Below are 12,632 nucleotides of genomic sequence, written 5' to 3'. Positions count from 1 at the left end.
GGGAATGATGATAACCCACCTTCCGAGGGGCTGGGAGGCTGAATTCACTAATGACAGCAAAGTACCCTGAATGCCTCAATAGTGAGAGGAGGTGCAGGAGAACCGTGTTGGATCTAATTATACAGGACTACAGAAGGGTAAAGTCATCCTCTCCTCTGAGCACTAACCCCCAGGTGCGTGAAGTTTTATGTCAGATCTGGCCCGAAGCACTGCAAGCTCTTCAGCCCAGGGCCTTTGTATCTGCACAGCACCTAGCACGCTGCGGCCTCAGGGCACTACTTAATGCAAAGAACTCTTTAAACATATGCAGACCTGAGGGAAGAAGGTGAAGATTGTGGAAATAATTCAGGGATGGCCACACTGCAGCTTAAAACCTCTAACTTACCGTTCATCAGCCGACAGCACCTAGGAGCTCGACTCAGCCCAGGACCCCACTGTGGCTAGGTGCTGTACAAACACAGGATGAAAAGCTGCTCCTTGTCTTAAAGAGCTTTCAGTGTAGGCCAGCTCTGGGCTGAGAACAAGCAGGAAGCGGGTCAGTACGGGGGGGGGGGCATTCCTGAGAAGAGCCCACGGAAATAGGGACTTCCCTGAAATTAAAGTGCTGCCTCGGCCTGAACTATGGAGTGGCTGGCACACGGATTGCTTTCTCCATGGCGCTTCTGTATAGCCATCGGCACCAGCTCAGCCAGGTAAGCACCGGCCACGTGGGCCCACAGGACAGGAGTCTACTATAAAAGACCTAAACTGCTACAGATTTCATCTTTGCCATAGTCACTTAGACTTTGTTCACAGCCAGATGTGCCAGCATGACTTAACCCTGCTGGGAGAAGAGAGGCATCTTGCCTTTTGGCTCCAACCATCTGGTCACCCTTGATCAGCCCGGCGAGATCAGGTACTAGTCTACAATAAGCACCCCCCACTGCTCCTGAGCTAGCCGACCAGAGGAGTGGGGTTTGCAGTCTCTTTGACAGGCCTAGCTACCCCAGAGGACTCTGGTATCTCAGCAAAAAATTGCCTGACTTTGTCATCTCGTGCCATCCATGGTCCCCAGAAGGCAGCCTCTCTGCCTTCCCCATGGCACCCTCCCTGCTGCCACCTCTCCCACCTTCCTCCCTACAGAACAAGTCCTCTTTGCCTCCACCCCCAGCCCCTCAAGGGCATAACCATCTGTGCCCCTACCTCCCCTCCCTGATGTACGAGGTGCCTTCTACCAGGGCAGACCCCCCTCCCCAAATCCAGCCCGGAGGCAATGTGCCTCCCTGCAAGGGCAGCTCATGCTCGTATTGTCTCTATGTCTCACCATCAAGGAAGGATAACCCTAGGACTTCTAGAGCACCAGGTACCTTAAGCCTGCTTCCACCTCAGAGTCCCATTTACTCCCTGCCCCTCCCCCCTATCCCCTTTTAGTACCTCTCTGCTCCTGCAGGGAGAGCTCTTTGATGGGAGGTAAAAAGCCCCTGAAGGGCACTAGTGATGCTGGGGCTGTGGGTCCAGATGTTCTTAGTGTATTGTCTGCATGAGTCAGAAGGGGAGGTGAAGTCAGGATCAGCCCCCCCAATCCTTCCCCCTCCCCCCCCCAAATTGTAGGCACTTTGGTTCCTGGATATGTTCAAGGCAAGAGAATCACTGGCACTGTCTGGATTTTTGGTCTCGCCAATCTGCCCGTCCCAGCTCTCCAGGGATGAGGCCAGGTCCCCTCAGACCATGGCCAGGCCCTCGGAGTGGCTGTGGCCGTGCGCTGTGCTGGCCGTGCTGCTGTCAGATTTGTAGCTCTTGGGAGCCCGGCTGGCTTTCAGAAGCACCAGGAACGTGTCTGTGGAGATGGCGCCGAACTCAAAAGTGAAGGTGCCGTAGAAGACAAGGATATTGATGATGAAAATCCACTCGCACAGGGCGGCCACGTGCTGCAGCACAAAACTGTCCTGGACGAAGAACACGCCACCTGAGGGCGTCAGAGTCAAGGAAACCCACAGCAAGAGGCACCAGCATCTCTCTCCAGCGGGCGGGGCAGGCAGCTGCAGCGGGCAGCCTGGGAAAGGCGGGGCCGGCAACTCCCCCAGACATGTGAGGCCCGGCTGAGTCAGTGTGGGATGTACTGAGAGCCTCTACGGGGAACGGAGCATTGCTCCTGGATACAGGGAATTACCTGACCCCCAAGTGCTAGGCCTGCCTCCAGGAGGGGTCTGACAGCCCAGGGCAGGGGGTACAACCCTGAACCCCCCCCAGTGCCAGCCCCAGGGCAGGGGATAAAGCCCTGAATGCCCAAGTGCCAGTCCCACTGCCCCAGGAGGGGTCTGCCCCAGGGTAAGGGGTAAAGCCCTGAATCCCCCCAGTGCCAATCTCACTGCCCCAGGAGGGATCTGCCAGCCCAGGACAAAGGGTACAACCCTGAACTCCCGCCCCCCCCCACACCCAGTGCCAGTCCCACTGCCCCAGGAGGGGTCTGGTAACAGCAGGGCTGATCCTTAGCTTACAGCTGGGGCCCAATCCTGCTCCCACTGAAATCAGCGTCAGAACTCCCATTTTACGTCAGTGGGAGCAGAAGCAGGCCCTAGACTGGATGCCGCTGCTCGTGAGCATGATGAGTAACACAGCCACGGGGACCCTCAGCTCCTCACATGCAGGGCAGGGGGGTCGCTGTGGCTCAGGCAGCCCGTCTCTCTCTCTGCCCCTTGGTCTGTTAGCTATTGCTGGGGCAGCTTACAAAGGTGCTGAGCTAGAACGAGATGCAGCCTTTTGGAGTGAGTTTGCAGGGAGCCATCCCAGCGGGTTGAATATAAACCCACGAGCTGCAGGGCCAGCCAAATGCAAACAGTCTCCAGGGTGGAACAGGACTCTCATGGACACTGAAGGGTTAATGATCATCCCAGCGTGATCCTTCCAGCACAAAGTCTGTTGTCACAAAGGGAGCTTGGTATGCAAGGCGCAAGGGTGGGCCCTGTGCCAAGAGTCCAGAATCTCATCCACTTCAGGGAATACCCATGAGGGCAGGGCCAGCCCACCAAGTCCCCATGCTGCCTCTACCACCATTTACCCCACCCCCAGCTGTCAATCCCCTCCCTCCCCAGCAAGGACTCTCTGCATCTCCTGCCTGGCCATTTTCAAAGGAGCCCATGGGAATCCAGCACTCACATCCCACTGAGTTTCAGGGGCAGCTGGGTGCCCAACACCCTTAGGACTTATTGAAATCTCCAGCCTCTGTTTCTTGCCCACACTCCTGTATGAGCGCCCCTCATTACAGCCTACCGTCTCCTCCCCTGGGACCCCTTTCCCCTGCCTTGGCCTGCAACTCTCTGGGAAACCCAGCTCCTTCATTTTGGGACTGTGCACCTTTGCTCTGCGTACTCCACTCCAACTGCTTTCCAGCTCTGACTGCCCCAGCCTCCTCTTTGACTACAGTAACTCCTCACTTAACATTGGCTCCGTTAACATTGTTTCGTTGCTGATCTATTAGGGAACAAGCTTGTTTAAAGTTGCGCAATGCTCCCTTATAACGTCCTTTGGCAGCTGCCTGCTTTGTCCACCGCTTGCAGGATTCTCTGGAAGAGCAGCCCCTCCTTGTGGGGATTAGAACCAGGGGGGCTGGCAGCCCCCCACCCCCTTCAGCTCCCCTAAATTCCCTGTAAGGTATGTGGCTAGGCAGCTGCCCAGCAGCAGTTCAGGTGGCCCTCCCACCACTGCCGTGCGGCTCCTACCCTGCCCTCTGCCTTGGAGCTTCTCCTGCCTCCCCCCTCCCATTTTCTACCCCCTCTCCACAAAGGGGAGGAGAGGGACAGAAAGGAGGGACCTGGAAGCTGTTGCTTCCTGTCTGATCTGCTTAAAAGGGCAATGTACTTGAAGTGGGGTCTGCATACTTAAAGGGGCAATACACATCTCTCTCTCTCACTCATGCACGCACTCCCCCCCCCCTCAGCACTTTGGAAAGTCAGCACCTATGCAGCCGTGCATGTGCTGTCAGGAGAAGGGAGGGGTGTGCTCCAGCTGGATAGCTTGGGCTCATCATCCTGTTCAGTTTTTGCAGGGAAGTGTTTGCAGCTACTGCCCTGCATCTATCATGTTTTCCCCCTCCTGCCTCAGTCCATGCTGCCTTGTAGAGTGTGAGGCTACATTAACAACAGCGTATTAACCCTTGAGGGCTCAGCCGATGCTGATTCATCATTTAGCAGCAAGGCATTCCCTGGGAAATAGCCCACCCTCTGACTCCACCACCTCAACCAAGCTTCACAATCATCATTGCTGTGTACAATATTAAACTGTTTGTTTAAAATTGTTTAAAACTTGTACTGTATATGTATATAATGTCTTTTGTCTGTCGAAAAAAAATTCCCTGGAACCTACACCCCCCCCCCCCCATTTACATGAATTTTTATGGGGAAATTGGATTCGCTTAACATTGTTTCGCATAAAGTTGCATTTTTCAAGAACATAACTACAACATTAAGTGAGGAGTTACTGTGCTTATTCCATGGCTTTCCTTTATCCATTCGTCTGTACATGGAAATCTGATGCCTGGTTTGGGCAGATCTACACCATTCTGGAAAATAAAACGGAAGGGCCTTCCCAGAAACTGGTCCCTCATTGCTGATGGAAGTTCTTCCTCAGTTCCTTCTAGGACATGTAATCCTAGGGAAATCCCTTACTCTTATCTAGCTGGTTATTTCCTTTGCATTCTTTCCAGCCCCAGCGCAAGCATCCCTCAGAATATCTCCCATGGACTGCAACTTTTCTCCTAAGGGACCAACCTCTAGGCTGGGAGGGGAGTCGGACCTGGAGAGCCCTGTCCAGCTGGGGGCTGCGGGCCTCAGTCATGTCGGTTTTATGCCTTTTGGCTGCTGAGACCACACAGCTATTGGCACAGAACTCGCCAATCAGCCAGCAGAAGGTCACGACTCCAGGCCACTCGCACCAAGGCCTGTGCCCCGGGAGCCCTCTGCAGCTGCTCTTGCCATGTCTCTGCTTCTCCACTTGCTGCCCTCCTCTCTGTCAGGTATTCACAGAGTGTGCCAGCCACCACAGTGCCTGGTGCTGGCTCCAACCCTCCTCTCGTGTCCTTATACGCCCCTGCCTGTCCCTTCAATCCCTGGCACCTCCCTGCTCAGCTACACTGGTTTCTGTTGCCCTTTCGCCATTCTGGAGTTTACTGATGTGGGGCTTGGATCCCAACCTCCCCCTAGGCATTGGGAATGTGTCCCACTTACCCAGCCAACACTCCACGGCCCCCAGCGTTCAGTATTCTGCATCCCTGCCCTTCATACAAATCCTCCTCTGCATTTCCTGCCCCACAAGACGATCACTGAATCCTAGATGCCCACAGCTCACGCCTGCCTCCTTCCCACCCATCCCATCTAAAACAGAGCAGCCACGGGCTGTCTCCAGCATGCTGCGTCAGGAAACGCATTACAACCACTGCCACCATGCACCCAGCCCGCGCTTCTATACAACTCTTCTCCTACTCGGCACAGCCGCATCATCAGAGTCCCCTCTGACCTCTGGTATCTGCACTGGCGTCTCCTGGGCTCCCCTGCCATCCTGCCCAAGGGCTCTCGAGCTGCACAAAACCATCACCTTGGTTCCTATTTTGTCCGCGACCTCAGTCCAAATAACCCTCTGCTGTGTCAGCCCAGACACTAGGGGGCTTTCTTCCGGCTAACACAATATTCTCTTCTTCTCCCCCAGACACCCCTCCTTCTGCTCTCTTTATAAACCCCAACGCCTGCTAATTTAGCTGCGCACGAAGGGCCTTAGTTTAACCAACTCCACCTCGCCTTTCCCCTCACCGCACGGCTCCGATTCAGCGACCCCGCTGGGTTTGCTCCTGTGTTTGCACAGAACACATTTATAGCTCTGCCCAGCTCCCTCTTTTAAACCTGGATGGTCAGTAAATAACATTGCAGCCGGCTGGCTTATCCAGGGCTGAGGACTCAGAACACTGCAGCCGCCTGTTATTTGTGTTACAGTAGCACCTAGGATCCGTAGGATCCAGGACTCCCTAGCGCTAGGCGCTGTACAAACACAGAACCCAAAGACACTCCCTGTCCCCGAGAGCTTACTGTCTGACGGAAAAAAGGTTGTGACTTGGCAGCGGCAAGATCTGAACCTACACTTACAAGGAGCCTGGAGCCTAAATCCAGTCCCTTAGATGATTGCCCCTGCTACCAGCTAGATTGGAACTCAAGAGGGCTAAGAAAGCTGTTTGCTTGAAAGCTACAAACTGCCAGCAGCAGGGCCAGGGGGACCCCATGGCAAGGGATGCACTTTCCAGGAGTGCTGAAACAAGCCACTGAATCCTGCTGCCGAAGGGGTGAACGCTATTCCACACCCAGGCTCAAGTCTGCCATCAGCCAGTAAAACCTAGTGTGTGGGCCACCGACTTCTGCCTTCCCTCCACACCCCCTCCACTCAGCGAGCACCAGCCCCCATCTCCTTTGCTCCACCTCACCTTAGTCGGGAGAGCCTTCTCCTCTGCAGCTGTCTGGAGCACCCTCCCCAGACCACTGCCCCGCCTCGACTCTCCGTCCCATTTCTAATCTCAGCAGCCAAGGTCCCTCTCCCTTGCCCTGGCCCCCTGCTGCTATTATTTCTCCCTGCAATTGGACTAAAGGCTGTACAGCTTTTGGAGGATGGTGTCTGTATAACAGACTCGGTGCTAAGTCCAGGGGGCTGCTCCGAGCAGTGCAGACGCCAGTGACGATTTTCTCTAGGTACGGTCTGAGCCATCAGATTTGTTGCCCAGCCCGCAGAGCTGCCAACGCTGGCAATTCGTTTTCACACACCTCAGCTGCCCATTTCTTACCCACATCCTATTGCCAAGGAAAGGATACTGAAGACAAGGGTGATGAAGGCCAAAGCGGAGAGGATGCTGCGCAAGTGACCAGTCCAGTAGTGGCCCCTGGTTTTCGCCATGCGGTAAGTCAGAACCGACTGCAGGAACACAAAGAGCATGCTGGTAGGAAATGCCACACCTGCGCCAATGTAATGCAGCACCTTGGCATAGTCCACCTGGGAGACAGAAACAACCAGGTCAGGGCACACAGAGTCCCACTCCGCTCCGTCGCCCAGATGCTACAGTTCACAGCACTCTGGCCTTCCTCTTTCTAACTCTAGAGTTTGGGTTCTAGCCCCTAATCAGATTTCTGTCTCACACACACACCTGCATCAGATGTCACTTGCACGCACGCTTTCTAACTGGAGAGTCAGGATCCCAGGGCCACCATATGAGCAGCTGCCTAATTAGAACCTAAGGGGCATCTGGCACCTGGTTTCAGACACACTCTCCCCCCGACTCTAACGTGAGGCTTAAGGTCTAAACCACCACAAGGAGGGGGAGGGAGAGCTCTCCCTCTACCTGGGAGCAAATCTCACACATAGGCAGAGCTGTCTGGGTCCCCACATTGAGGTCTGAGGATTCCCCAGAGAGCACTCGCAGATGAGTCCAGACTGACAATGGATTCAGCAGGGAGACATGGAACAGGTCTGGCCAAGTACTGTCCTCTGTCCGGGAAGGGAATCCATGTTTACACGGTTTCAGCGGGTTAGTCTTTGGCGTGGCAGGGCAGCATTCCCGCAGGCAGGGGGCCCCATGCCTCTGCATGTTCCCAGCTGTTACCAGGCTGGCTCTATGGCTGCCCAGAAGGCTCAGACACACACGGTGAATTTGGCTGGCTGGCTTGATGCAAGGAGCGAATTAGAGCAAGGCTGGGGCCAGGGTCGGGGCAATGCAGCCAGCTGAGCTGTGCCCTCGGAATACAGCATCCACAGCAGCCTCCCGAGCAGTGAAGCCAGAACCTATCACACAAGGGAAAGGAGAGAAGCCAGGTGCTCTGGGCAGGCGACTGGTTACGAACGGCCCAGCAGCCCATCGCAGAGCTGGGGGTGCCCAGAGACCTAGTGCCAGCCCAGCATCCCCCATGAGGTTTTGGGGGTGGCCAAGGCGAGCCTATTCCTGCCTGTAGGTAAACATCCCCCTTCCCGAGGATGGCCTGATTGTGGGTAGAGAAAAGCAGACACCACTAGAAAGCAGCGTCTGCCCAGACACGTTTCCTGGCATCGCTTCAGGAGGAGCAAACATCCACCCTTGGCGGGCGCTGGAGGGAGAACAGACACATCTGTGATTCATCCGCTTTGCTCTTCTGATGGGGGGAGAGCCGCTGCCAGAGCCCAGAGACTTGGCGCCCCCTCCATGCACAAACCCAGGAGCACCAGTGACATCCGGCTGGGAACTGAAGCTGGGGGGAGAATCTCAGTTAACCCCATGGGAGCCAAGCTAGGTTCCACGCAGCCCTCGGGATCTGGGCACCTCGCAGTCATTCATCCAACCTCACAGCTCCCCGGGAGACAGGGCAGTGCCATTACCACCACATTACAGATGGAGAAACTGAGGCACACAGAGGCTAAGTGACTTGCCCAAAGTCGTGCACAGAGTCTGGTAGAGCAGGAAACTGAACCCTGGTCCCCTGACTCCAAATCCAGTGGCTCATCTCCCAGGGCCTAGGCCACCTTTACTCCTCTGACAGTGATTAACCCATTAACCTCCTCCCCCCTCCCCCTCAGACTGGGAACCCTGGCATTGGGTCATTTGTTTTTGGGGTGGGGGGAAATTCTTTGCCCGCAGCTAAAGCTCTCCATAGCTCAGCCCAGGGGATAGGGCTCCCCACAGAGCGGGTCACGCCTGAACCCAGTCCATGGCTGGGTTCAGGCGAGACAAGGAAGGGGTTGCCCACTCCAAGTATTGGGCACTTTGCCTCCACAGCCTTCCTTCCCTGCACCAGGCCCTGGTCTCTGATCCAGGGCATTAGCTGGCACCGCATCCCCAGGCTGATTTTGATGCAGTCTGCCCCCGTCGCCTGGAACTCTCAAACGCCTGCCAGTTCACAAGGATAAGCTCGCTTGAACCACGGTGCGAGCGTGCCCGCAAAGCTGAGCACAGAGGACTCAGGGCAGCCTGGCCCCCGGCTGCACACAAGGCAATGCTGATTCCAGGTAAAGCGCTTTACGCCCCCACCCAGAGCTGGAGGGAGCAGATCCCATCACACCCAAGCCATGCACCTACGATCCAAGTCACAATTCAGAGCCATTTCCTAGACACGTGCTGAGCGCTCTCGACTCCCGTTGGCTCAGCTCCTCACAGGATCAGGCCCTCAGGGAGCAGACTGCTTTGCCAAGCGTTTTCCCCTGCGCTGCCAACTGCTCTGCAGTCTGGGTTTCCTTGCAGCACCCTCCTGCCACGCTCCTTCTTGCGCATGCAGAGCGAAGCAAATCCCAAGACACCGCCCCTGGCTCCCCAGACATTTCAGGGTACAGCCCTTCCTAGCCAACCTCACAGAACTCCTGCCCTACTCATCTGGCACCGGCCTCCTCTGCCTGGTGCAAGAGCCTTCCCCTCTGCAGCTCTTGACATCTGGAAGAGCCATCAGCTGAAGAGAGGCCCTCTCTTTCCTGCTTGCGCCTCTATCCCTCTGCTAGCTTTCAACTCCAGAGTGCACTGCAGGGAAGCAGTTTCTGCGCGGTCTCTGCTCTCTGATGCCGGATTGCACAAGCCCATCAAGTGGGGGGAAGTTGATGAGCACACTGGGGTAGTCCCCGCTGATCTGACAGCTGGAACGGACCTGGTGACAGCATCCACTCATCCAGGTCATCTTATCTGTCCCATGTCTGATGGAAAAACCCCAGAGTCCAGGACACAGGGGCACCAAATATTGTGTTAGTGACACAATCCAAAGGGAAGGAACCTTGGACTGCGGCTATGCGAACATCCCTAGCGCAAAGCAATCCAGCCCAGGGGCGAGGAAGGGGCTGCTCTGGCCTCACGCCCGCAGAATATCTCTGCTGACCCTGTGACAAAGCTGGAAGGAGACATGCCCATAAGTGCCAGGTTACATGTTGGAGCCAGGGCTACAACCAGGATTTTGCTAAGGAGTGGGCCCAGGTGACCTGCCCGACTGCCCCAGATTTGACTGGCATTGTGACCTGGCGCACAGGCATAGGGGCTAGAACTAGGAGTGCTGGGTGGGGGCAGCACCCCCTGGCTTGAAGTGGTTTCCATCATATACAGGGTTTACAGCAGGAGCGGGCAAAATACGGGCCACGGTGCAGCAGGGCTCAGGCAGACTGCCTGCCTGTTGTGGCCCCACTCTGCAGCCTCTGGCAGGGGTGGGAGGCGGCTCTGCGTGCCCCAGTCCCCAGCACCATCCTCACAGCTCCCATTGGTCGGAAACGGAGTGGTGCTTGTGGGAGCAGGCAGCGCACAGAGACCAGCTGCCCCCCTCTCCCCAAGGGGCGCGCAGAAATGTGTCAACAGCAATCAGCCGCAGCCGCTTCCGGGAGCGGTGTGGGGCCACAACATGCAGGCAGCCTGCCTGAGCCCTGCTGTGCCGCTGGCCGGGAGCCGCCTGTGGTAAGTGCCTCCTGGCCAGAGCCTGCACCTCACACCCAGTCTCCTGCACCCCAAACCCCTGCCCCAAGTCAGAACCCCCTCCTGCACCAAACTCCCTCCCAGAGCCCATACCCCTCACCCTCTCCTGCACCCCAACACTCTGCCCCAGCCCAGAGCCCCCTCCTGCACCAAACTCCCTCCCAGACCCCGCACCCCCTCCATTAATATAGTAGAAATGTGCGGCCCGTGACGACTTACCAAAATTCGTGGAGTGGCCTCTCTGCAAAAATTATTGCCCACCCTGGTTTAAAGTTTGATTCAATGGCTCTCAGCACCCCCACTATACAAATTGTTCCAGCACCCCTGCGCACAGGGCCCCAGCACCACTCAAATTTGGCCCAACTGCCCCTCTGTCTTGCCTGCCTACCTGGGGAGACCCATCCCCCTGACCCTTGAGTACCAGGGGCTCTTTCCCTTTGCCCCAAGACTCCTGGGACTGACCAAAAATTTTACAAACTTGCACCTACGGGCACACCCCTGGGGTCCAGAGGCAGCCATCAGTGGTTCTCACAGGAGGGCAGCAGGTTTGCTAACATCAGGGCGAGTCTCTTTCACACAAGATCAACCCCTGGTTTCTAGGCTCTAGATTCCCACCGGGGACAGAAGGCCTACATGGATCTGGGTATCAGTGTCCAATCTGGGGACGCTGGCGCATACAGCGAGATGGGGTCTCTCAGCACCTGCTCACCCAATCCTGCTCAGCACAGATGAATCCTCGCTATTTCCATGCCTACAGTAAATGCTAAGCCAGAATGTCAATGCAACATGCAGACTGAAATTTGAAATGCAGAACAACTGCCTGAGCCAGCTCCTGCTGCAGCCCCTGGCTGGCTGGGGGCTTCGCTAGATAGGTTTTGGTGACAAGATCAGAGATTGCAGGGCAATGTTATTTCACAAATATTTACTTTACAAGATAAGAGTTAAATGGAGACTGGCAGCTTAGTCTGGGCCCATTAGGGGTGAGCAAATGAAGGGGAATTCCAGAGCCTAAGAGGAAAGGAAATTTACTTGCATGAAGTGAAAAAATTAATGAAAATGGGGGGTTGATCCTAAATACTCCCGTGATGCTGGAAACACCAAACACAAGCGCTGGGAGACAGCGCGCTTCGGCCCGGGTTCAACCATGTAGGGCGAGTGACAGGCAATGAGTAACCACCCGGAGCAGCGGTGGGAATGAGTGTGGTGCTTATGGCTCCTTCAGCTTTAACACGCTGCGGGGTTATTAGGAGCACAGGGAAGGGAATACAGGATATTTAACTTGACAGGCCGAACGCAACCGATTTGTGAGTGGATCAAAATGCCCCAAGAGCTTCAATAAGGAGGTTTTCTGCACACGACTGGGCCACTGGGATCCCGCTGCATGCAGCTGAGCTAGAACCCTGCGCTGGCTTCCCAGAGCCCCCATCTGTTCCCTCCCCCCTAGAGGAGGAGTCTTACCTGAAAGTTGCCAACCATGGTGAGACCGGCGGCGCAGATCCAGCCTGCTGCCAGCCCCAGGGTGTTGAGGAGGGACGGCCCGCAGCACTCGATGACGTGGGCATATCTCAGCAGGCCCACGAGCATCACTGGGAGATGGAGACAAGGCATCCCGTCAGACACACGCCCACCAGCTGCAATGTCTCACCTCCCAGAGCCATCTTTGCCCTGCCTGAGCCTGCCCAAGGGGCAGGAGAACAAGGAGCTCTTCGCCCACCCCTCTGTCTTGGAGAGGCCAAGCAGACCCCTGGCCAGCAACAGCTACCACCTGGAGATGATGACACAGAAGCCCCTTCTGTCACAGGTCCCAAGGGCCAAATTCGGTTCATTTCAGCCACAGCTCCCGGCCTTGGGGCGATGCCAGGAGACTTGCAAGCCCTCCCAGCACATACTACAGGGCAATCTGCTCCTGCTCCTAGTGCAGGAAGCTGGGAGTGCAGTGGGGAGGGTGAGGAGAGCAGAAGCCGAGGCCCCTTCTCAACTTCCAAAGATTTTGGATTAAATGTTCTCTGTGGGTGAAGTGCAGACCCAAAGGCTTTGTGCTGAAGAGCTTACAATGCTTTGGGCCAGACACGTAAAACTTCCCACACAGCAGCGGGGAACTGAACCCCGCCATGCACGGCTCTCCTAGGGCCAGGCTGCGGGAGGCACCAGTTGCACAGCAAGCTGCTGGGGCTCTAACAGGCTGCAAAGGGCGGGGGTCTGTGACACTGACGCCAGG

The 12,632-nt window shown here is 56.1% G+C and overlaps 1 protein-coding gene across 1 annotated transcript in view; it reads right to left on the bottom strand.

The window, feature by feature from the left end:
- Positions 1-1,700: 1,700 nt before the first annotated feature.
- Positions 1,701-12,632, bottom strand: part of LOC135881874 (transmembrane protein 150A-like) — a 36,448-nt gene continuing 25,516 nt past the window's right edge. Inside the window, exons 5-7 of the mRNA XM_065408596.1 lie at positions 11,873-12,000; positions 6,825-7,002; positions 1,701-1,945 (exon numbers count right to left, since the gene is read on the bottom strand). Of these exons, the coding sequence (XP_065264668.1) occupies positions 1,701-1,945; positions 6,825-7,002; positions 11,873-12,000 (551 nt within the window). The remainder of the gene's footprint in view (positions 1,946-6,824; positions 7,003-11,872; positions 12,001-12,632) is intronic.

This window comes from Emys orbicularis, chromosome 7 (assembly GCF_028017835.1).
Source record: "Emys orbicularis isolate rEmyOrb1 chromosome 7, rEmyOrb1.hap1, whole genome shotgun sequence".
In the NCBI taxonomy this organism is placed as follows: Eukaryota; Metazoa; Chordata; order Testudines; family Emydidae; genus Emys; species Emys orbicularis.
This window is presented reverse-complemented; position numbering and strand designations above follow the sequence as displayed.